The 25,415-nt window shown below is 38.8% G+C and overlaps 1 protein-coding gene across 1 annotated transcript in view; it reads left to right on the top strand.

Moving 5' to 3' along the window:
• dnah9 (dynein, axonemal, heavy chain 9) overlaps positions 1–19,362 on the top strand; it is a 164,427-nt gene extending 145,065 nt beyond the window's left edge. Inside the window, exons 72-78 of the mRNA XM_032575044.1 lie at positions 1,948–2,139; positions 2,288–2,479; positions 6,467–6,637; positions 11,220–11,402; positions 13,679–13,932; positions 14,009–14,144; positions 17,546–19,362. Coding sequence (XP_032430935.1) covers positions 1,948–2,139; positions 2,288–2,479; positions 6,467–6,637; positions 11,220–11,402; positions 13,679–13,932; positions 14,009–14,144; positions 17,546–17,773 — 1,356 coding nt within the window. The 3' untranslated portion in view covers positions 17,774–19,362. The remainder of the gene's footprint in view (positions 1–1,947; positions 2,140–2,287; positions 2,480–6,466; positions 6,638–11,219; positions 11,403–13,678; positions 13,933–14,008; positions 14,145–17,545) is intronic.
• The last annotated feature ends 6,053 nt before the right edge of the window (positions 19,363–25,415 follow it).

Genomic DNA, 25,415 nt, shown 5'->3' with positions numbered 1-25,415 from the left:
GTGCAGAATATTAACTAAACCTCAAACAACGACTGTGTGTGGGGGTGTGTGTGTGTGTGTGGCAGTAGGGGTGCACTCTACTTATTCACTCTATGTGCACATCGTAGCAGTCAGCTCCCCAGGGCACTGCAGTAGGGGGGAAATGTGGGGCCTTTACTGTGATACACAGCTTGGTACATGCTAAAGTACAGAGACTCCTCTCTTCTGGTTTCCATAGGAATTGTTGTGATGCTTATTTAACTGACTCCCCCGCCCCTCTGGAGATTACAGCGCCATTTACGTTTCTTTTTTTTTTTTTTTTCCTTTATTTTCCTGTCTAGAATAATGAGCCCAGGAGACAGTTGGAAGCTGAAAGCGCCTGACAAGTTGTGACAATTAAAAATGAATCTCATGGTTGGCTTTATTGCAATCCAGTCACCTTCTTGTCTCTGTGTTTGACAAAATGAAACTGTTCACAGAGCCGTCTCCCACAACTTTGTACCTCTAACATACGGGTGTGGAAACAATTATTGATAAGGCTGCAATGTTATATTCAGTCCATGAGACTATACAATCTTTGTATAGTCTTGTTGTTGCTGTATCACTTTAAGGTATTATTATGAGCTCCTGATATTGAGGTGGATGCAGAGTATCAAGCTGCATAAAACCTTGATAGAAGACTGATTTGGAAATAACAAATTAAATTGTGTGTTGAGTTGCCTTATTGAATTGAGTTAATTTTAAATAGCAATTATATTTCATCTAAGTGGTTAGGCTAATGGTTAGCCAGTTATTTTCTCTCAGTACTCAGAAAGTAGTTTGCAAAGGCTTGTATATTCTCCACAAGAACAGATAAATGTGTTCCTTTACTCAAGGTTGCAATCACAAGAACTAAATTGTTTAACATTGAGATATTTCCTACTTCACAACAACTCAAATGTAATATCTGGTCAGTCTTCATAGGTCTCTCCAGTCACAGGGTTTGTCACTGTAGCACCTGTGGTCACTTCAAAATTCTGTTCAATCACACAATACTTGCTGGATACCACAAGAAAATTACGTTCTGCCGAGAACAAGCTGCAAGAATTCCCAAACCAGTTGTCCAATGATAGAAATTCCTCTGTTTTTGCAAGGTATCGATGGGTTTTATAGTTTCACTCAGAAAACACAGCAAGAACAAGCTGCAAAAACTTCAGAACCAGAATGAGGTCATTTGGTTCTTGCAGTCCTAGGAGAAAAAACAGATTTTGATCTTATTTGGGGATATCAATCAATCAATCAATCAAATTTTATTTGTATAGCACATTTCAGCAGCAAGGCATTTCAAAGTGCTTTACATCATTACAAACACAGAAACACAATGCAAGATAGAATCAACAATCAAAACGCGACATTAAGTCAGGTTCCATCAATAAATTTGTAATTGATTACGTTTCAAATACAATCCTAAACAGGTGGGTTTTTAGTCGAGTTTGCATCCATAGAAGGTTTACCTGTTACACTCCTACTGTGTTATATGGAGCAAAATACCTATTTTTATTTTTATTCCCACTCACGCTCACAATCACACACTTATGTGTGATATGTACACCTTGATTGTCTTTTTCCCAGCTGCTGATCCAAACTGTGTCATCATGACTAATTCAAAATTAGTTTGAACCTTTTCAATGTTTATATATCAAAATACTGTCAGCCAGTCCAACAAAGTCTTTGTTCTTCACGTCTGTCAACATAAAAAGGAAATACAAAAATGACTCTCTTTCATTTGTCAAAAAAGTGTCAAATGTGTATTAAAAAGTACTCACCTTTTTTGGGGGGGCTTGTAGCCCCAACAGTAACTGGACTGAATTTTGTGGAACTCAACTCTCTTACATGAAACATGCCTGCATGAAAATATTGTAAAAAAGTAAAGGCACCGTAAAAAAATCTAAAAGATCTCCTTATGTGGTTTGTCCTTTGGTTTCCCAGGAATCACTGGACATGTGTGCACGGGAGAATGAATTTAAAAGCATCTGGTTTTCCCTCTGCTACTTCCACGCGGTGGTCGCCGAGAGAAGAAAATTTGGTCCTCAAGGTTGGAACAGATCGTATCCCTTTAACACCGGAGACCTGACCATTTCTATCAACGTCCTTTACAACTACCTGGAGGCCAATCTGAAGGTACATACCCTCCCCTCTCTTTTCTTCCCATTCTTGTGCGGGTGGATTGCAAAGAACACTGTTTGCAGTCTTAATTGGACATGTGAAGTCGTGTGACACCCTGAGGTGCTTTTGGCGGAGCAACATCGTCTCGCTTTGTAATTGCCAGGTACCGTACGACGACCTGCGCTACCTGTTTGGTGAGATCATGTACGGGGGTCACATCACCGATGACTGGGATCGTCATCTGTGTCGAAGTTACCTGGAGGAGTTTATTAAGCCTGAGATGATGGAAGGGGAGTTATTTCTGGCGCCTGGTTTCCCCTTGCCTGGCAACATGGATTACAACAGCTACCACCAGGTGAGGGAAACGTTGGCACCAATTGGATAACATCAGACCATTAGTAAAACATTCCCACCACTGAAACCACAGCAAAAAAAAAAATGAAAATAGAGGGTTTTTTTACAGTTGGATCAGACATTGTATAAATGGTAAGTGATGCAAAAGAAAGTTCAGGTCCCTCCACCTACTTGTTCCCGGGGGGCTTTTTTGTGCCCTCTGCAAATTAATGATCGCTTCAAATGGCTCTGACCGAGCAGCTATAATTAATAGGTCTTTCTCCATCATTCTTCCCTGGGCACTGTGCGGACGTATACAGTTCAATGCTAAATCAATACCAATAAAACTATGTGTGGGTCCCTGGGAAATTACAGATTGTAGTTATATTAATATGTCTCACAGGTAGAGTTGTTCTGTGGGTGGAAGAAGTTTCTTTGTTGGTATAAAGTAATCCATCCTAAAAGGCAAGCTGCAACGCCTTTATAAGTTCACAGTAAGACAATACAGAAATAATATTTTGTCTAATTATTGTGGTAGTGTTTTATAGACTATAATTCAAGTACAAAAACAATATCAAAGATTTTGATGTTATGCTTTTGTACAAACATGGTTAACGAATGGTGACTGTTGCATTTTATTGCTGTCAGGCATTTAACCATGCATCTGACTTTTTACTCATTTTTGTTTTCTTGTAAGAATCAATTGTATTGATCAGACTTGGTGTTTGTCTGTGGTTCCATTGATAAACATCCAGTTAAAGTGTTAAAAAAAAGTGAATGTGATTGATCATTGTGAGTTTACATTCAGAGACTAAACATTTTTTAAATTTGCTTACAAGCTATGGTTTCAGAGAGACAGAAGACAGTCTGCAATAACATCTGTGCACTAATGTTACTTCACCCAATTATAAAAGCTCAGCCTGACTTACAAATCTTTCCATGAATACTGGAGTATTTCCCCAAACCAAAAGTCTATTCTGCATTTGTTTTTCATATAGATGTCAACAATACCTGCAGTATAGTCATCGTCGAATGCTCCCAGTAGGCAGACTTAGAAACAAACCAAAACGGTACAATTTAATATATATAAAAATGAAACATTCAGTAAAAATGACTATTTAATTTAGTTTTCAGTGATTGCCACGTCTGTTCCACGTTCACTGTCCATTTCGAACCTTACATGTGTACCGTTGCTGCTATGACACGTGAAGGCGGTTTCCTTATTTGTTTGCCTGTCATTTATTGGTTTATTTTTATCTGGATAATTATTAAGTGTTAAGAAATGCCAAGTAATTTAAAGTGTCTACAAGAAAAAATTTTACATTTTGTTTAAAATCCAAATGCCAAACAGAGTTAAAACACTACTCATTGAAAATTATTGTTCTCGTCATGAAAACAAATGTTTGTTTTACTTTTATTTTAACATATTAAAAAACAATCTATTGGAAGAACCAAAACGAGTTTTTGTTAGTGCGTGGAGTAGATTTATGGAATGGATTGAATGATGAGTTTAAACAAAAGTACAAATATAAACCATCTTATAAACTGTTTAAAATGGAGCTAATTGGGAAATATGTTGTATAAGATTAATGTTTCAGATGAATATTTAAATGTACAATTTTAATCAAATTTGAACTGGATTTAAGTAATACTAACAAATTTGCTTTAACAAAATAAAGTATTTTTTTAATGCTGGTTCATTTCGGACATTTCTTGACTTTTAAACCTGCTTAGCCAACTTTAAGGTGTGGCTGCTGCTTCCCCTCAACATCCCGTCTTTTTTTCTGCCTCTCACCTTTATTTGTCACTGAACACAAACCCTAATTGACTGGTTAAATCAGCAGTGGTTAAAGTTTTTGTGCGCTGTGGCCCACGGTGATGTAATATGTGAGCAATAATCGGTTCAGATTCTTCCCATACGTTTTCCGGTGGAGCCAAAGAGGAGTGGGATGTTTGATTTGGATTTAATTTCCCCTTAGTATGTGGCCTGCTCAGTGAGCACATATAGATGTATTAAGTAGCTCTGGAGGGAAAAACTGCAGCTTTTTACTCTTCGCTGTCACAACACAGCCAGGTTGAGCCAGGAAAAGCCCCGGCCAGAGAGCCGGGGCTTTTCAATGCCCTCTGGGTCTAGAAGGCCATCACTTCCACCATAACCATCCAGGTGGAATTTCGCACACATCCATCTGAAACATTTTTGTTCCTTCAACATTAAACACATGCTATCAGTAAAGGTTCGACAGGAAGGATTAAAGAGATCAAAGAAACGACTACAAAGAGATCCTGTACTAAAAGCCAGGTTGTTTCTAAAACTTTCATCCTGACATCAGAGGAACTGTTGTTTTTTTTTTATGCAACTCACCAAATAAGCACTTTTTTTATTTCTATTTGACTTTTATTTTGCACTCAGTTTAGAAGCATGTGTTTTCATCATGGAGTAGCAGATGCAAAATGCAGCATTTCCATCTTCTTTGTGTCGTCATCTGCTGTTATCAGTTTAATTGTTTGAATACCACTCCTTCAAATCTGTGGTTCGTCTCTTCCTTCATCAGCAGTTCTATTGAAGAAAAACCAGACATGAGATTTAAAAAGCTGCTCATCACATTATTGAATAAGTTGTCTTGCTGTGCTGTTCGATGATGTGCAGACCTGTGAAAAGGTAAGAACAGGAGAAAAAGTATCAATTTCTATAAAAGCAGCAGTCCTTATGGATTACCTCTGATTTAGCTTTTTTTGTCATTCACTCTGAAGGAATCTTGGTCCACTCTTCTGCAATGTTTTAATGCAGCTACATTGAAGAGTTTTTTGCAATGTGTCTAAGATCATGCCTCTGTCAAAACTTAAATCCGGGTTTTGAATAGACCACCTCAGAACTCCAATTTTGATCATTTTCTTTGCCATGCAGAAGTTGGTGAGCTTTGGATTATTGTCCTGCTGGCTGAACAAAGAGTGATTGAGCCACTGAGAGCCAGATATTCTCTCTCAGTCTATTATCAACTGTAATAGATCACCCTAACGTGTTGAAAATTGGTTAGCTAGAAATAGAATAGAATAGAATGGCGTCACCATCACCCTATTTTTTGAAGGTTCTTCTTGTGCAATCTGTTAGTTTTATGCCTAATGCAGTTGGACGCACAAGTTAAAAAAATGGATACTCGTCAATTCTTGGCAAATGTGAGACAAACCTATGTAGATATATATATATATATATATATATATATATATATATATATATATATATATATATATATATATATATATATATATTATAATTTTTTTTTTTTTTGGTCAGTTGTGTTGTTGCTTTGGAATTCTCCAATGGACACCAGTTTTTACCCACTGTCTTTCTTATTGTTTTTTTCATGTTCTGGTTTTTTTGACCTCCTGGATCAGTCATCAAGATGCTGTTTATGTAATTTTTTTTTTTTTTTAACTATTCCTTGTTCTCTCTGCTTTTGGATAGTCACTCTCACTGTCCCAAAATCTTCAAAGTGGGGCTACAATTCATCCTACGCTGATAGATTTCAATAGATTTATTTCTCCCCTCTTGTTGAATTTCTTTAGTTCAGGGCATATGTCACTTTTTTAAAGATGTTTTTTATTTTAGATTTTTCAAACTAATGCTATCAGACTAGCACATTCGTGACATTTCTTGATTTTACAGATATAACAATAAACATGCTAGAGAATATGACTTTCCAAGCAATGTTATTAAACAGCGATTAATAACATTGTTACATCACAAACTTATGATTCATGATAAGCGAAATCATATTTTTCACCTAACAGCAGACTGATGCTAATGGTGTCTTTCCCCTAATAAGTCAAAGTCAAACTACTATCTTAAAACTATTTCTTTTGTGTTACTTAAGGTTCTTTGTCTGAGATTAACATTTGTTTCATGATCCGAAACACTTAACTGACAAAAAAAAAGCAAACACAGAGAAAATAGTCATGCTGTACAAATGAGAACAGAACCATCTGTTTGATTTCATTTCTCCTTCCTCAGTACATCGATGACACGCTGCCTGCAGAGTCCCCGCACCTGTACGGCCTTCATCCCAACGCAGAGATCGGCGTCCTCACGCAGACGTCAGAGAAGCTTTTCCGCACCGTGCTGGAGATGCAGCCCAGAGACGGAGGGCTTGGTGAGGGAGGAGGAATGACGAGAGAGGAGAAGGTAAAGTCCTTGAAACTCTATCTCATGCAGAAATGAGAGAAAAATTGACTTACGATTGCGCTTGAAGTTTGTTGCATAGTCGACGATGGAATATTTGCTGACTTGTTTGGTGTCTTTATATGCACAGCTTTCAGCCGCAGTTTTAGGTCAGCTTTGAAATGTATTTGGATTATTATCCTTATCAGGTTTGTAAAACATCTTCCTGCCTGTCCTTCCTTCTTTTAACACTTTCTCCTGTCCTTCCTTTTTTACACTTTTTGAGACATTCCACGTAAATGCCGACAGGTGCAATTACAAAATTTTATATAGTAAATTCTGTCTCCTGTTCAGCATATCTCATTGCCCCTGCTCAGCATTGAATAAAATCTGAGCGTCTAGGATAAAAGAAAGACTTGCATATAAGGGTAGCCCTTATTTAAAGATGATAACCTCCAGCAGTCTGTCAGCTGTTTGCGTTTTTGTGAGGCTAACCATCTTACAAAACCCCTGGAGCACCCAATCTGAAATAGATGATGACAGAAGGTGACATTTTCTATGCTTCCTGCACAATGAATTGAAACTAATTTTCAAACCAACTGTTTGGGGCCTCGGAAAGCTCAAAGGGAGAATTGTACAGTGATGACATTTTCTGGTGTGTTTTCTGCTTGAATCCACCCTGAAATGAAGCTTATTTGAGTGTAAAAGTTGAAATAAATATTCTGTCACAGAGGCCGTGGACTTGCATAGCGGCTTCGTAAAGAGACTGTCACTTTGTTAATAATAACAAAGAAGGCTCTTGGTTGCCTGACCGTTCACTTTGTTGAAGTCATTACATCTGCTGCTGTGAGCTGTAAAATAGTGTGATGGTCCTCTGTATTTTTGAGGATTTTCATCCTTGCTAGTGGATGATGATTTTATTCTCCAGCAGTATGTTATGATTTTCCAAAATTGCGTCTCCCGTTTAGATTTGCAAATGTAAGAGGTGGAGCAGAAAGATGTCAAAAAAATATAGGGTCACAACTCTCAGAGGCTGTTCGGCTAGTTATTTTGCCTTTTAATTCAGCTTAAAAAACTGAATATCAGGAATAAACTTTTTTTTTTCAAATCAAGTATAGTGAAAAAAACGATAGAATAACGAACTAAGAAAAAATAAATCCAATTAGTATGATTAGTACTATGTGGCTCTGTTCTGTCGCCTTTCTGACAACTTGAATTCTCCAAATTTAAACATAACTTAAGCTTTCTGTTAGAGAAGCACTTGTTTTAAAGTCTAAGACCTGTACTAAAACAAAAAGACATAATTCTTCATTAGAGTAGTTAACACAGGACAATTTTTCTTTGATTTCCAACATGAATTATCAGTTAGATTCAGATTGTTTCCTTTCTACAGAAGTGTATTTCCTTCTCTCTCATAAACAGAAGTTATGTCTGTCTTTGCTTGGTTGTCAGTTGCATTATTCTGCTTATACAGTCATCAAAGTATAGCGTATTTGCCTTGTATTTACATTTTGTTGGAAGTTAACCTTAAGTAATGTGATGCTCACTCCACCACAGCCAGTACTTGTCTTTATCAAGGATAGAGGACTCTAAAGCTCTCCACTCTACTTTCAGTCATCTACGCATGCAGTCATCAAGTTGAGCCAAGTTCAGAAAGGGCAAAAATGTTTGTCACTGAAATTTTTTTTTTTTAAATAACTGCAACCTTTGTATGCATGTATATATGTTCATGCTGACGTATGTATAGTAGTATTTTCAGATTCTTGACATCAAACACAAAACAGTCTCATAGGTCAATACATTCTGACTCGTAATTGCATGAAAGCCATAACAATTTCTAAATGTTAATGGTTTCTTGTGCTTTTTCCTCATTATTGAGTCTATAGACTGCAAGCTAACATTTATGGTGAACTTGCTCTAGTCTACACAGGTTCTATTTGGGATCCTAACTAGATTTCTCTCATCTGTAACTTATGACTTGGGTCCCTTTTTCAGACCACAGCAAAGCATCAACAAATCGAGAAACTGAATGACTGTCCCCGTCTCTTGTAAATCTTTAGTTTTCTTTCTTAGATCTCCGTCATGTTCTTTGTAGTTGTAGAATGTATTATATGTGAGTTTATCCAATCAGCGAATTCAAACAAATAATTTTCATGATACATCATGAAGCAACCAGCTGTAGTCAGTCATGAACACTTACAAGAAGTAAACCAGCCTTAACCTGGTGAAGTTCAGAAACATCCGAACTAAATGAACACGTTTTAGGATGGGTGGAGAGGATTAACAATAAATTCAATCATGTTCACCCAGTTTTTGCTTTTTTATAAAAAATAATATATATTTGAAGCTGTTTAATCTGAAAAGAAAAAAAATATTTAAATGAACCATTAAAGCCTCCTGATAAATGTAAATCATCCCAGGGACGGGTGAACCTCAATCTCATGCAGCGACTGTATTGTCAGCTGTGACTCACTCGCTCTGTGTCAGTATAATTATGGACCAGACTTAAATATAAAACTAATAAAGAACGTGGTCAAATATCTGCTCTGTCATAACACTTCCCAAACACGGTCTCTTAAAATGTCACTGAAATCCAATCTGTCAGTGATATCCCTCAGGAGCAGTAAGCTTAGGTGATGCTATTAGGACAGCATTTCCACCAGATGGACGCCGCTATGCTGCTTACATAAGCATTACAGCAAAATCTCACTGCTTTTAATTCCTACACACTTGCTCTGTTCTTGTAAGGCATAATGACAAAAGCAGATTTTTTTTTTTTTGTAAGTATACACTATGGACCACAATAATAACTTCCATCTAATGCAGGATTTCAGTAAAATTGGTTCAAATTGGCTGTTTTAGTTCACCTCTGCTTCAACGGAAACTCCTAAATGCAAAATATATGACTCTGTGTCGCCTAATGAGCTCTTAAACACTAAAGCTGTTCATATATGGCCCATATTATCTTTCTACTGTACGCCTTCAAAGTAAGCGTGTGAATCAGCATACTCGCTAACTTTGTGCAGATTATGCCAGAAAGCTCCATATGGACTCATCTAAATTTTTAAAGCCACATTAACTCTATTACTGAGTCAGCCTAATTAAATTTTATTGCAAAACTTAAGGAAACTATACTATCCAAACAGCTCACAGAAAAAAAGGATGCTTGTGTTTTGACTAAGTTAGATTATAAGTTCTTTAAAAATGCTGCTGCGTTGACCAACATGAGGAAAATGGACCATATTACACCAGTCCATAAATCACTGCACTGGCTAACCTGATTGTGAAGGGACCTATTAAACAATTCCTGGTAAACAGACGTTTTCCCGTCTATTTCTCCTAAAACGTCATGTATTCCAACAAAGCACGTCCAAGTCGGAAAGTCAAGGAAAGTCCGGGAAACCTTTTCTTTCTGTTTGAGCTGTTCTTCCTAATTGCCTTATCCATCACTCATCATCCTGTGTCTTTTGCAGAATCTGACCTGAATGTTGACCCCAAGAAGCAGGCCCTGTTCCTGCTCGCACATTATTTTAATCACTATGCTCGATAAAGACTGTTTGACCTTTTCTGGGTCTTGGTTTCCATTATGGGTTCAGAATGTACAAAAATTACTCTTGGGTTGTTTATCTTCTTATGTCAGTTTATTTACCACTTTCCATTTCCCTTCCATAAAGATTTTGTTTTGTAGCTGCATTTGTAACTTTGCGGTGATATGTTTTTGTATTTCTATACCTCTACCAATAATTCTTTGTTTGTGTTAGGCTTATTTTTCCCTCTAATCCATTTTCGAGAGGGAAGTCTTCCTTTGTGTTTTTATTTGATTTTTGTTCCTTTTTTACAGTGTGTATATAGTGAAAAAACAAACTCACGGTACTCTTGGATTATTTATTAAACTGATTTTTCTTTTAACCATACTGTCTCTTTTATATATATATATATGTATATATATATATATATATCCAAAGACTGATATGCTGGACTGGCTGAGTTATTGGCTTGCTTCGTCACATGGCCCTGTGGGATCAAACATTTTACCGCTAAATGTTCTGTGGAGCCCTGGTGTGTATCCATCCGTCGATGTGTTATGATGTGACCTTTCTCGCCGAGAAGACGAAGAACTCCTGTCTTAACAAACAGCCATGCAGAGAGTATCAATGAGCCCCACTCGGTATTCAGAGTATTTGCTGGCTGCCAGACCCAAAATCAGCTATTCGAACAGAAAATTCCAATAGATATGATGACCTCGTATCCTTTGTTCAGCACCTAATCCGCTGATTGATCGCTCACGCTGCTTGTTCTCAGAAACTGTTGACGAAGACATTATCTTTCCTCACTTACCCACAAAAATGACGTGAGCATCGATTTTGTAGAGAGATTAAACTGTAGAAATTGAAATTTGTTGAAAAAAAAGATGGCACTGCAGAATATATCCTCATGAATATTTATAGTATTGTCTGTCTGAAACTAACTTTCAGGCTGCCTGTGTTGGCAAGTGTGAGTTTATCCGACTCAGACGGTCCATCTCTCTCCCTTTTTTTTTTTTTTGTCAAATTCTTAAAGAGACATTCACCTCTGTTTTGTTTTCTTGTCTCTCCCTCCTTATCAGGTGCGCTCGGTCCTGGAAGACATTTTGGAGAGGCTGCCAGAACAGTTTGACATGGCGGAGCTGCTAGGGAAGGCCGAGGAGAGGACTCCATACCAAGTGGTGGCGCTGCAGGAGTGTGAGCGAATGAACGTCCTCACCAAGGAGATCAGGCTCTCTCTCAACGGCTTGAACCTCGGACTGAAGGTCAGAATGGTTTTATCTAAGCAGAGGCGAGGGGGTATTAAAACTCTCTGGGTTTTCCATGACAAGCTCAATTTTGTGCCGACCTTTGTGTGGCTATAAGGTGACCATGTTGTTTCAGGTTTAATCTATATTCATCAATTTTTAAACTCGCTCTGTTAAAGGAACTTAAAAACAGAAGTTAAATCAGAAAGACATGAACAGAAAGCCCATGTGGAAACTGCTACAAGACCAGAGTTTGGGATATCTGGCTTGAGATGAATAAAACCAAGGAGACATCTGTGTCAATGTGTCATACATGGCTGACTCATCTGTTAACACCGAACAGAAAAAGTAAGACGGGCGGGGGGGGGAAATGTGTCAACGTGTTTCTCAGGAGTTATGAGTCTTCGATCTCCCGGCTCTACAAGCTTCAATAAACTGCTTCAGTGATTTAAAAGTCGTGCCGACTATTGTAGCAGAAAATGGAATCATGTTTTGCCTGCATGGTGGAATAAGTAGGAGCTGTCAGGGTGTTAGCCTTGATGCTCTTTCTCAGTTACATATTGTTTCAGTCGGAAGCTAATAACTGGTCAGGATTTTTGAGCTGGGCGGGACGGTGGGAGGATTACGGGAGATAAATTAGTGATCCAATGAAAGCCACACACATTAGCTACACATCATACATTTTATCATGGCGTTTTCCTTCAGCATCGGCTAGCTTTTTGGTGACCTTGTGTCATTCATCCTTGATCTTTTATGTTCAACTCTTTCGAGACTTATTTCCAATGAAAACACTTGTCTTTTCCCGCTGCATCAAACCACAAATACAACTTTCTGCCACTTGCAATTAGTAAATAACCAGAGTTAGTTTGTTTTTATGGATTTCAAATGAGAAAGTTTCTTTTACATCTGTGATATTTTAGAGTGAAAAATCATGAAGTGGATGATTGAAAACACAGATAAAAAAAGTACAGTATAAAATAAGTGAATTAATGTGAAGTGCATATTCTTGCCAGCAGTTCGGCATGTGAACAACTCAAGGAAGAACTCTGTGTAGCAGTTTTGATCTTATTATGCTTTGTCTGATGGCAGCAGTTTAATAAAATGTTAATGGAGAAGGTTTTGAAGAGTCCCTGAAAATGTCCAGATTTCCTGCAGTTGCCGTGAAACAGAACCAGGGGAGCGTGTAGGAACATTTCAACGACCTTCCCAGCTCCACTCTGTACGGTCCTCTTTGTTCACCCGTTTCAACATCCCAGTTGTGTTCCAAATGGGGGATAGCTTAATGCTATCCACTTTCTCTGCTGCAGGAATCTGTGCTCAGGTCATGACCTTCTGAAGTCGATGATCATCTGATTTGTTTTATTCGCGCTGAGCACCAGATTATTTTCTCTGCTCAAGGCCTGTAGGTGTTTGGCCTCCTTCCTGTAAATTGTTTTTTTGCCCCCCCGATGAATCAGTCCAATTATTGTGGTTTCTTTCACCGAATGTTCAAATTTTCCTATTGTGTGATTGCACAATAGTCTAAACTTGACTGTGAAGTCTAAATCCTACTTCCATGTATGATTAATTGATGTTCTTCTACACAAAGCTGTGTAAAATAAGAGTACAAATCAAGACTTGATTCATAAGAACCAAATTGTGTTGCTGAGGATTTTTTCTGGTTTGTAATTTCTGGTTTGTTGAGTTTAAATAGTTTTTAATGCTTATTGTAAGTTTGCACTACTTCGCTAATTCATTTGGGGCAGTATTTAATTTAGTTACATTAAACTTATATGTACATGTTTATAAAAAGAATGTAAAAGTGATTTATCCTCTTTTGTGTGTTTTAGTTTCACGCTTCCTTGGATTCAATAAACCTGTGGACAAAAGGTCAACTTTTCTCAGAGTCTCTATTGGGGAAGAGTTTAGCTGTACTGTCAATTTGCATTTCATATGGCGAAGGCAGAATACAAATATTTTGGTGATTTGTACACAACTGTATGGCCCAGAACAAAGAACATCGTCATAAGTTTTTTATTATTATTCAAATGTAGTTTGGCTACATTTAAATCCTACATTTTTCACATCTTGATGATATGGATGTTGAGGCAACAAAACGCCAATGTCTCAAAAATACGAGGGAACATTGTTGGACCTTGAGCTTCATCGGACGGGTCAATATCAACACTGTTCTGGTTTTGAGCAGAACTAACTAGTGCCTAGTTGATGTATCCTTCTACAGGTGTTTTCTGTCTTTTTAAAAACAAAAGTGAAAGATTTTAGCTCATCTCTGTCTTGTGCTGTTCACCGATCAGGGAGAGCTAACCATGACCAGCGAAATGGAGAATCTACAGGACGCCATCTTCCTGGACGCTGTGCCAGACAGCTGGACCAGAAGAGCGTATCCCTCCATGTCCGGTTTGGCTCTGTGGTTTAACGACCTCCTGGCCAGGATCAAGGAGCTTGAAACCTGGTCGGCGGACTTCATCTTACCCCCTGCGGTGTGGCTGGCTGGCTTCTTCAACCCCCAGTCTTTCCTCACTGCCATCATGCAGGCCATGGCCAGAAGGTAGAGTTGGTCGGGATATTAAATAAACATCCTCTAGCTTTACCAGAATAACTGGTTTTTGTTACGTTTCTGACAGGAACGAGTGGCCTCTCGACAGCATGTGCCTGCAGTGTGATGTCACAAAGAAGAACCGGGAGGACTTCAGCTCTCCTCCTCGTGAAGGAGCGTACATCCACGGACTGTTCATGGAAGGAGCACGGTGGGACTCACAGGTACCGCACAGGAGATGCTCAGAAAGGTCTTGTTTCTGATTTATTTAGAATTTGACAGCTGATCTTTATTGAATTTTTAACTGAAAAAGGAGCAACAGACTTTCTTTAACGAGTGATTTATAGTCACCACAAATCATTGGACTTTTTGTTTTGTATTTATTATTAATGAATTTATGAATTGTGCATGTTCAGTTCATTCTTTTGTTTAACTTTCCACAATGCATTTGTGCACTTTAAATACTTTAAGTGCAACTATATCCCGATGTGAGTTGCAGAAGTTTTTTCTCTCTTGTAGCTTGATTTATTTTGAAACCTGCCTGTCCTCGAGTTTTGTGTCATTTTTTTGTTTTGTGTTGTGTTCTGCTTCTGGTTTGTACACTTTTCCAGTTTCCATAGCTGCGTTTCATTGACCACGTAATTGTGCTATATTTACAAAGAAAGAAAAAACATTTTGGCGCTGCAATGAGGTGATTTATTTATTTATTTTGTCCATATCAAAATTAATTTATTTTGCAGAACTGCAATGGAAACAATTTTTTCGCATCTCACAAGTCACATGATCAGCAGCCTGATGTTGCCACTGGTGCAAACCACAAAGAAGAAACGACAGGAAGTAGCTGTTTTTATTCACGTGTCGCATGAACTCATTAATGTGATTTTGATCGTGGCTCTTATTTAATGGAAACACCACAATCACAACATTGTGTTTTTTGACATTAGCAGAATATTGACAAAGTTTTGTGCACAATTGTAATGGAAACACAGATAGTGTCTGTTTCCCTGGTTTCCTGTGTATGTTTTCCGTTAATCAGTTTTCTTCTCACAACTGCACTGCATCAGAAAATCACCTAAAATATCATCACTCTATATTATTTTCCCTTGTCTTTTCAGTTCTTGGGCAAAAGATTAGTCCATATCAAGTTGCTCCTTGTTTTGTTTACATAGGAGCTGGGATTCAAATACCAACTGTATACAAAAATATTCTGTAGTCTGACAGCTAAAGTTTGACCCAAACTGAGTTATCAACAGAGGAAAGATTCCAAACACAGCTTCACATAAACAATAGAGTGGCTGAGAAAGAAAATAATCAATGTGTTGCAAATGCATCCAGACAAAATCCAGACCTCAATCTTATAAAACTCAATAAGGAAAAGTTTAACAGAACTCAGTCATAATAATGAGTCTGATGAAGTCAAACAGACAAGGATTCCTTAAAGTTATTGATAATGAAGTTTTTCCTCTTTTGTTTGTTATCGTTTAAAAAAAAAAGAACAAAATGGAATCAGTGGTGTATTTTTGTGCCCTCGAGGATAAGTTGAACCTGACATTTACCTGGTAAACCCGGTAAAAACCAGATCATAGCTACTACGTTCTGATTTATGAAACTCTAGGATTGAAATAGGGCCCACTTTCTTTTCACAACGACTGTAAAAAGCACGAGTTACATTGCAGTATAAGTACCTGCACTGTACTTTTTGATGATGCAGCACAGACATGGGAACACAAGGTGAGTTAACTTCAAAATGCACCTTTAAACAGAGTCAAGTAAATTAACTCTGGGATGAACCCCAAGGAGTGTCTCAGCGTTCCCTTTGTGGCTCCAGTTTCTGCTTTAAATCCTGCTTGTGTTCAGCTGTTGGAGTGCAGTGCATTACTCAGCTTCCCAGGACTCCATCTATCTACATACACTCAACCACTGTATGTGCACCAAGCTTTCAAGGAGTATCCCTGTAGACTTCTTAATTAGGGAATGTGCAGAGTGTGCACTCGAACACTTAGATCACACTTTAGAGGAGTGTTTTTTTTTTCTTCATTAAAGTTGGAGGCGCGCTCAAATAGACAGGCGGAGAGACAGGCCAGGCTCGCACTCCAACATCCTCCACTCGCCGTCTCCTCTCCTCTGCGTACATCCTCCTCTCAGCCCCGAAGGCCGGCTCTGTGCCACTGGCGAAGAGAGCGAGCAGCACTCCATCTGGACACAGTTCTATGAAGCAATAAAAGTCAAAGATTTATGATAAACCTACTCGTCTATATTAATGAGCCGCGCGTCTCATTCATCGGGGGTTATGCATCAAAGACAGCTGAATGCTGCACCTTGCACAGAAAGATGCAGGCGTTACACTGCGGAACAATATGTATTTATGTAAATGGAGCGCTTTTATTGGTCCTGAGTACTTCAGCTTTGTAATAAATACTTTGCTCCGTCAGTATGTTGGAAGACCTGACAATATAATTTTTTTTTAAACGGTCATTAAAAATTTTTATAGTGCGTCACAAGGAGCCCAAATAACTTATTTGGGCCCAAACAAACCCGGAAGTTTGGGGGGTACAGTATTTAACACATCTTTAAAGTTCGAGAGCAACTGCAGAAGCAATTAAAGCTTTGTCCTCTCGGCTTTTACCAAAGTCATCGGGATTTATATTCCTTCCTGAAAGTCGCTGCGCATTCATGGAGAAACTTGTGTTTGTCAGACGCTAAGTGTGGAAGGATTAATTAATGAGACAGACCACTTAGACTCACTGTGTTTAGTGAGGATGTTGTGGGAGCAGGCTGACTTTGAATCGAACTCTCACAGCTTTTCCAGGGCTGCCGCAACGCTGCCTTCTGAAACGCAAAGTCAAAAATCGCTCGGGTTAATCGCTATTAGTCGAAGCACGTTGTGGAAGTATTCACACCCTTTTTTTTTTTTTTCTCCAGACTTTGCGGAGTTACAGCTGCAGACGTCAATGTATTTATCCTTAGGATTTCCTGTGACCGACCAAAACAAAGTTGTGCATGGTTTTGAATTTAAAGGAAAATGATGCAACCTTTATGTACCAATAAAGACCTAAAAATGTGACATGCATATGTATTGCTGCTATGAAATCCAGTGAAAGTAATCTCCAAATTATCATTGTTTGGCATGTTAGTAAAAAAAAAAAAAGACAAAACCATTTACAGAAGTTCCGTGTGCTAATAATTAAAAATACAAGTAACTGGGAAATAAAATAGATTAAGTAAATCTAAGCTGTTCAGACAGAAGCCAACTCTGCATCCTAAATTAAGTCTTTCAGAAAGGAAATTCGTGAAAGGAAAAAGGTGAAATATGTAAGAGACATTCTTGATTACAGAGCAGGAATTACCAAAGAAAAGTTAATCTGTGGCAAAGAAAGCCAATGTTTTGGACACTGGCTTTCTTCATGCCATGTTTGGACAAACCTTTCATGGCATGGAGTTGAATTAGTGAATCAGAAATTAATTAATCTGATCCCGATGTCTTTTTTTTTGTGTGCAACATTGACGCCTCACCCTTGTATTTGGAAGACCTAAAACTTCCTGCAGTTTTCTAGCTGTTTTTGTTTGGCGTGATAACAAGCCTTCATCCTCGCCTCACATCTTCTGCCTTCTCTGTTTGTTTCAGACTGGCTTGATCGTCGATGCGCGTCTGAAAGAGCTCACCCCGACCATGCCGGTCATCTTCATCAGGGCCGTTCCAGTGGACAAACAGGAAAGCAGAAACATCTACCAGTGTCCCGTCTATAAAACCCGTCAGAGGGGACCCACATATGTGTGGACCTTTAACCTTAAGACCAAAGAAAAGCCCTCCAAGTGGACTCTAGCTGGTGTGGCATTGCTTCTGCAGACATAGCTGTTTTTAGGGACGTCACACTGAGGGTGCCGACAGGGTGAACAACTGAAATCATTTCCAAACCAAATAGTTTATAGTGAGTAAGTAGAAATTATTCAGTTAAAAGACAGCCTTTAATTTTGTTGCAGTAAATTAAATTGCAGCGAATTAAAGTGATAGCAGGGTTTTTTATTCCATTTCTATTACTAGTGTGTACACTGATCAATCAGGAATCAGTATTACCAGTTCTAGAAAATATTCTGTAGATTGACATCTGTAATAGGCAGGGCAAACATTGAATATTTAAAATATTTTTTTTCTGATTTATTAACTGCATTACAACGTATAAATCTCAGCATTGTCTGTCTATGAACTTTTTAACTGACATTGTGTACTTTGAGGCATTACTTCATATGCATAAATGATGATATTCTTTTAATTACTCTATCTTCTGTTAAATTTAAACCTGCGTCAATCAAAGAACTTCAGGCACGTTTTGTCTTTTATGTATTAAATTATCTAGAAGATCAATTGGAAACTGCATGTCAGACCTCAAAGAAAACTGGAAATCAGGCTGGAATGGAACTCATCTTTGAAGATAATTCAGTTTTCATTTTAACAAACCAAAGTCTTCTTGGAAATGGAGCTTTAACTTTAACTAACTAGAAGATATTATGCTCCACAAACTGAGTTAGAGGTCACCTTCAGCATGGTGGTGTTTTATGATTACTTTTTTCCCAAAGCATACAGATCAATAGTATCAAATGTGTTTTGCACAGATTTATATTATGGGAAGATAAGTCAACATTAAATATATAACAGTAAATATTCAAACATTAGAAATATCATCATTGTAGGAACCCTTTTACAGATTAGTCTTGACTAAATCTGAGCTGGGCTCACAGAGGGAAGGTGGTTGTTTCCATATGCCGCCATCTTGATTGATTAAATATCCAGTCAGCTCTGATTCTGCTCTCTCTTCTTTAGTGTAATTCACTGTCTGCCACACACTGTTTTATTAATGTAAACTGCACAAATTCTGCCTTTTTTCTAGTTTTATTCTGCAGAACATCCTTCTGCTCAGCTTGCTGCAAGATTTCAGCCAAATGTCAGAACGTGACCTGAAACGCCTAACAAAAAAAATCTATGCTATGCGACTAGAAACAAGCAACTAATCTGAATATTAATTACACTTTCTAGTCAAGATCATGCTTTTATAAAACTACACAATATTTCTCCATAAAACCATTCTGTTAAAGTTCCAGAAAACTGGGATGTAAAAAAAAAAAAAGAGACCATTTTAAATAATTTTTGGCATTAACCCAACATAGCTCAAGTGGAAAAGCAAGCGATTCTGATAGAGGGAAAATTTTTAAAAAAAAGCTCCAATAACCTAGTTGCATACATGTCAGTGAACGACTGATACTTTATTGAGCCAACTGTAATTTTGGGAATGCCATAAAATCATGTGTGGAGTGGATTTTCATTTTGAAGCACAAGATTTCTTTTCTATAATCAGCTCTTTTGATCTCTTAATACTCGCACATGTAATTCACAATTATTGCTCTCACTTTCAAGAAGTTTGAAAATAAAGATTCTTTACAATTCCAGATTGTACTTGTGCTTTTATTTTCAGATGCTATATCCAATTTTAGCACCAATGTGCTTTTTTCCTCCCCATCTCGCGTTTCCAGTTCCCTCCTTCCCACTTCTTCCTCCCCTAAGTCTTTAGACCGACTCTTTTCTTTACTCTCCTCCTCCTTCCAGTTTTCTCTTTGTCCTCTCTCCTTCCTGTTCAAGATGAAACAAACAAAGTATGGAGCCTCAAAGATATATCCTCATGTAGAGCAGAGACATGCACACATGCTACAGTACATCCCAGGCTTAAAACTCCCCTCTATCTGCTTCCTGTCTTTCTTGTTCTCCCAGTGCCTGAGCCCAGGTTCCCTGGCGTCTTCCCTTATCTGGTTACTGGAGAGTCTTAACAATGTGCTCAGAGACACATGAGGAGGAGGAAGAGGAGGAGGAAGAGCAGGGATGCAGGGTGACACAATTTATGTGCATCTTCCGAACAACGGCTTCAGGTTCCACTACGGAAATGGATCCTGCCACGATTGCAGGTGAGATATTTTCAGAGATTACAGTGGTTTTAAAAATACTTAACAGATTTGTCACACGTCACTAAGCATATTTTGATATTACAGACAGAGAACGTGCTGAATGAAAAGTGGTTTTAATTATTCTTGTTTAATTATCATGTTTTTTTTCACTATTCAGTTTTACTTGTCACACTGAGGCGTGATTTCTGTCTGATCTGTAGAATACAAAAAACTTTAAATGGAAACTCTTACAAATGTGAGAAGATGAAACAATCTTTTTAAGAAAGGTGCCCCACATCATGCCCCGATCTAAAGAAATTTAAGAGCCAGCTTGTCAAATTATGGACTTAAATCCGACTGAAACTCTGAGGTCTGACCCAAATCTTGCTTGAAAACACTCAAATTTTGGAAGAACATGAACAATTACTAAATTACTACTAAAAGAGTAGAATGTAGTAGAATTTTTATAATGAGTCTTATATAAGTGATATAAATAAAAAGAACTCATTGTCTGTTATTGCAACTACTTGATTTTTGTTCGACAACTAGTGACATGGCTTATATTGAGATTTGGAGGAAGTTAGTTCCTCACATAGGGCCAGTAGGACTTACTGTCTGAAAACAATATTTTGTTTAAGCTCAGATTATATTTATGTGCTTGTAGGATTTGTTAGTCTGAAATTTTTTTTTTTTCTTCAAAAAGGGAGAAATTAAGGGCGCCAGGTGTCTCCTTGGTGCCCCATGTGCGTAGGCTGGAGTTTTCAATGCGCTTGTCCTGGGTTTGACTCCCAGGTTCAGCTTGCCCTTTTCTCTCTTCCCCATTTCCTGTCTATTTACAGAAAATCTTTTTTAAAACCCCCAGAATAAACAAGAAATCTGTGAAGGGGCAAATACCTTTTTCTGTCATCATTAGTAACTATATTTTGATCAGGAGGTCCTCCAGCCACTCCAGCAGACACGCTTCCATCCTGGTGAGAAATATAAAGGCCAGATTGGTAAGAGCTGCAAAAAGCCACTAATTATGGGCTATTTAGAAGTTTAACTGTATGAATCCCCTTTCTGCAAAGGTTCACAAACAGTGATGATTCACGTTTTCTGCTGGAGGATCATTTTGTGCGTTGCCGGGTGGATGCTGGTGGAGTGAAACAGGGAGGGAGGGGACGGATCTACCACAGTGTTCATGCTCGGAATGAAAAAGTGGCTTTCTTTAATGGCCTGCTTGTGCGAGATATAAGATATCAAGCAGTTGCTAGGTTACAGGTCAGTCCGGCACGGCTAATGCGAAAGGTATAGAGATTTCACAGTGTGTATGATATCCGAGCAAGCAGAGTTCTAACTTTGGACAAAATGCGATAACATGCTAGCAAGGCTCAGCAGTAACAATAACCATGGCGATGACTCAAACGCAGCTTTACTCTCTGGATATGTGCCGTTCACCATGAAGGAAATACCTGACATTTTCAAACTCACTTGGAGACCTTTAAATGTGTCTTGCGATTGCAGCAGTAACTATCCCAGTGGTGGTCATTTGAAGGATAGACTGCTCGTCTTTAGCACAGGATGCAGGAACCCGTCCACTCGCCCTCTCAGCCCTTTTTTACTTGCTGTCAACTAACAGGTTCCTACAAAAGCTGGTTTTCCCCTTTCGTACTCTGATTGTAACGATGGTAATTTTGGACAAACGCTTTGGATTTTTGACTCTGTCACTCTCCTGCCAACCTCGGTTAACATCCTCAAAAGAGCTTTTCCTTTTGTTCTGGAGATTATTTTTTGCATTTTGCGGAAAATATGCTAAACTCTGAGAAATGGAACCCGTTTCCTTCATAAACAGTACAAGAATTGGACATTCCCATGAAATTTACCTGCATATGTAATTGTTGACATCAAAGAATGAACCAGAGTTGTGAGGGATTCGGGACATGGCTTCTTTCTTTTGAATTCTTCTTCACGTTACATGCGGAAACACTGTGGCTTTAACTCAAATGTTGTGACATCATCGATTGGAAGTGTGCAGAGATATGACGTGCTCACTTTCAGATAATCCAACCTTTAAGTTTATAGCATTTAATGGGCAAAAGTCACGTGTTAGGAAATAATTGTTTTCAACAAACTCAAGTGAAACATCTTCAGCTTATCCCAAATCCTGCAGGAACTTCCTGTGGGAACTTACTGGAAACATCATATTTGTCCAATATTTGCTTGTCTGCATAGTTAAATCATAAATGTAATTTAAACTGGTTTTCTTCTTTTTAAAATAACTTTTCATGTTTTTCTATGCCTGTGTTTTCCTTACAGAAAGTCTTTCTCTTGTTTTCCACTAGGTATAGATATTCTCTCATGTATTATAAATCTAATATTTACCTTTATGTGTTGGGAATCAGATCCATGTTTTTCTTTTTTTGCTTAAGCACGAGACTTTTGTCACTAAAAATGGCATTTACGAGGTACAAATTTCATGAATATTTTTGTGTGGAAGGTATAAATGACATTCATAGAAAATGCTGCAAAAACATGCCCATACATAATATTTCTATGGCAGTCCTTAGTGTCCAAGGAACGCAGATGGAGCACAAAATGAAGGGACCCCAGAGGGTTAATGCTGGTTGATAATAACTTCCATCAGCAGCACATGTGCATAATTGGTGTGATGCAGAACAACATTACCTCTCAAAGCCCCCGTCCCCTGAAAAAGTTATTTTTCTTTTTTGGTTCTGTCATCCATTACCCGTGTACCAGCAGAGTGTCACATGGGTGACCTTTGTTACTGTTTTTGCCCCACACCTTCCAGTAACGACTTGACAACCAGACAGTGTTTGCACTACCCACCCCTAAAATCCCCATCACACTCCTGACGGAGAGAGCTTTGCTGCCGTGACAACCAAAGTGCTGCTAGCATTAATTTTCACAACAGATGTGCTGACAAATTGCACGGTGGTGTCTCAGCCTGTAATTGTGCCCGACTTGTACTCCTCGGCTCGCTCAGACTGTAGGAAGCAAGGAGCGTTGGAGTGTTTGGGCCGGACCTTACCTTACGTTACTCCCCTACCCCCCACCCACCATCCCCACCCTCGCTCCCTCCAGCCCCCGCCCCCCCCATCCCCGCAGCAGCCAGCAGACTCGAGCCGCCAACTAGGACGGCTGTGAGAAGAGCGAGTCGGGTTTTGGCTCTGGCTGGAGGACGGAGTAATTAGCTTTGACACAGCTGACGAGTTGCTAATTAAATGTTTATCTGACTCTGGCATCTGTCATAAAACAAATGTCTGCTAGCTGCCTACAATCTGTGGATTATCCCAAATAACTGGGGTTAGGTCCTGCTTGCTGGGCACAGGGCGCACTCTGAGCAGCCAGCCGTAGAAATAGCAGCTTCTGTCCTCTTTTTAGAAGCTCACTGCACTCACAATGGCAATAATTATCTCTGTTCACACTCAAGTTGCACTCATTTATTTCATGCTTAGAAATTTAATCTTCAAGATCCTTATTTGAAGCCATGTAATTAAAATCCTCTCTTTTTTTTCCCACTTTTCCTTGAGATATCTGCTTACCACTCATTACAACAGAAGGAATTTAATGGCTCCTGCTACGATAGGAGAATGTTATATTATTTGAGTTTGTGGATGATAATTTTAAAGAGTTGTGCATAAAAATTTGCCCAGCTTTCTCCATCTGTAGGAAGCTGTTTTGTGAAATACTTCTATTTTGATACAGCCAAAAAAATACCAACATCTCACACAAATAGCTTTTATCAAAAACATGACTTTGTGGCATGTTTCTATTAAATGAATGTTTTTTCTCAAAATTCTAGTTTGCACAGTTTCAGGGTTAACGTAAATACAGCTATGAGAATTACTCCACAGTCCAGTTCACAAGTTCTGTTTTTTTTCCGCCACAGATAAGACCAACATATGACTAAACATGATGTGTTCATGTTTTCAGTCGACCACCGGTAGAGAAACGGTGTGTTCCTGCCACATGGCGTTCTGCTGCTGATTGTCCTGCTGCTGTTCCAGTGCTGGACAGAGGTTGAGGCTGTAGCAGGCAAGAGGCGAACGAGGTGGCTGGCAAGAAGTTGAACTTCGTGGTTCAAGAGATTTAAATAAAACTCAGCCAAGCTCCCCAGTGTTACTCTGTCCAACACATTGGACATGTGGGTAGACTAAGAACCGATGTCATGTCCTGACCTATAAAATAAGAAACCCGCGACAGTGTACATTTAACAGAACAGGAAAAAAGAGAAATATATAAATATCTGCTCTACGTTCAGCTCTACTTTCTGTTAAGAACTGAAGAATAAGCTGATTCTTTAAATATCTGGACTACACTCTTTGTGCGCCACTGCTGAAGTCTGAAATGAAAACGTCTGTTTAACATTCAGACATGTCGATCTGAGCGTTCTCACTGACAGCACTGTCTGGCCGCAAAAGCCATACAGAGAACAACAAAACATCCCACGTTAAGGCTTCCTAGCCTCGATTCATGTTTGCTAGAAAAAGCAGTGCCGACGGGTAATAAAATAATGCTTGTGCATTTTAAGTCGGCGAGAAACAACTCATTATTTTCCTGGTCAATGTCTTCAATCTGAGTTAGAGTATCACATCTATCCTCTGACACTTTAAGCTGCTCTCTCATTCATATTATTCAGTTTGATTGCAGTCGCATATTTTCATTTAAATGCTGATGGGCTCAAACATCAGTGTAAATTGAAAAGCCAAACTTATTACTGTGGTTTCTTTTCTATTCCTTGGTATGTTTGGATACGGTGGGAGGGAGAGGCGGTGGATTGAACCCGTCTTTGTTTGTCATGCAGATTCAGACCCATGGATTTCTATGAATGTAAAAAAGGCTCCAAACTGCACTGACCTGCATTGAAATCCTCCATTTTTTAAAATTCAGATGTCAAACTGAGTCACAGCTCAGGCCTGTGGCTAGGCGTCCTGCTGAAAGAGCGAGTTGGCATGTGAGCGATCTGTTCACGACACACCTCGGGTACACAACCCTCCAACTGCTTCTCTACACCCGACTCTTTAAAGTTGGCAGCCTGGACTGTAAACAACACCAAGCTTTAGCAGAAGCAGTTCCAGAAGTACAAAAACTCTTGTGTTACGAGTTGCTACAGCTTAGAGAACAGAGACATAGAGGTTTTCACTCCCAGCAAAGGCACAAAAATAGGGCAGCACAAAGCTATCCTACAGGGATGTTTTCTAGAAGTTAGGTTCTGTGAAATGACTATCTGCAGTTGTTTCTTTACCTGTGGACAAACTTGTTGGACCTTACAAAATTATTGCTTTCAGGTGTTTCACTCTGTTCCATGGCCACACGTGTATAACAAAATCAACCCTACCATCGCTAATGGTCCAGTCATTAAATCTGCTTGTCTCTAAATGCTCCATCATGAGCCATTTGAGGTATTATGACCAAGTGGAAGTGATTCAGAATGACAGCAACTCAACCATGAAGTGGTAGACGACATAAACTCCAGGAGGAGTGAATGCTGCAAGTCAATGACTCGACGCAATCTGCTGGGTTTCCTTGGAGAGAAACTTTGAAACTACTCTGAATAATTAATT

The sequence above is a fragment of the Xiphophorus hellerii genome, chromosome 10 (assembly GCF_003331165.1).
Source record: "Xiphophorus hellerii strain 12219 chromosome 10, Xiphophorus_hellerii-4.1, whole genome shotgun sequence".
In the NCBI taxonomy this organism is placed as follows: domain Eukaryota; kingdom Metazoa; phylum Chordata; class Actinopteri; order Cyprinodontiformes; family Poeciliidae; genus Xiphophorus; species Xiphophorus hellerii.
Note: the sequence above shows the minus strand (reverse complement) of the source record. Positions and strands in the feature narration are given on the sequence as shown.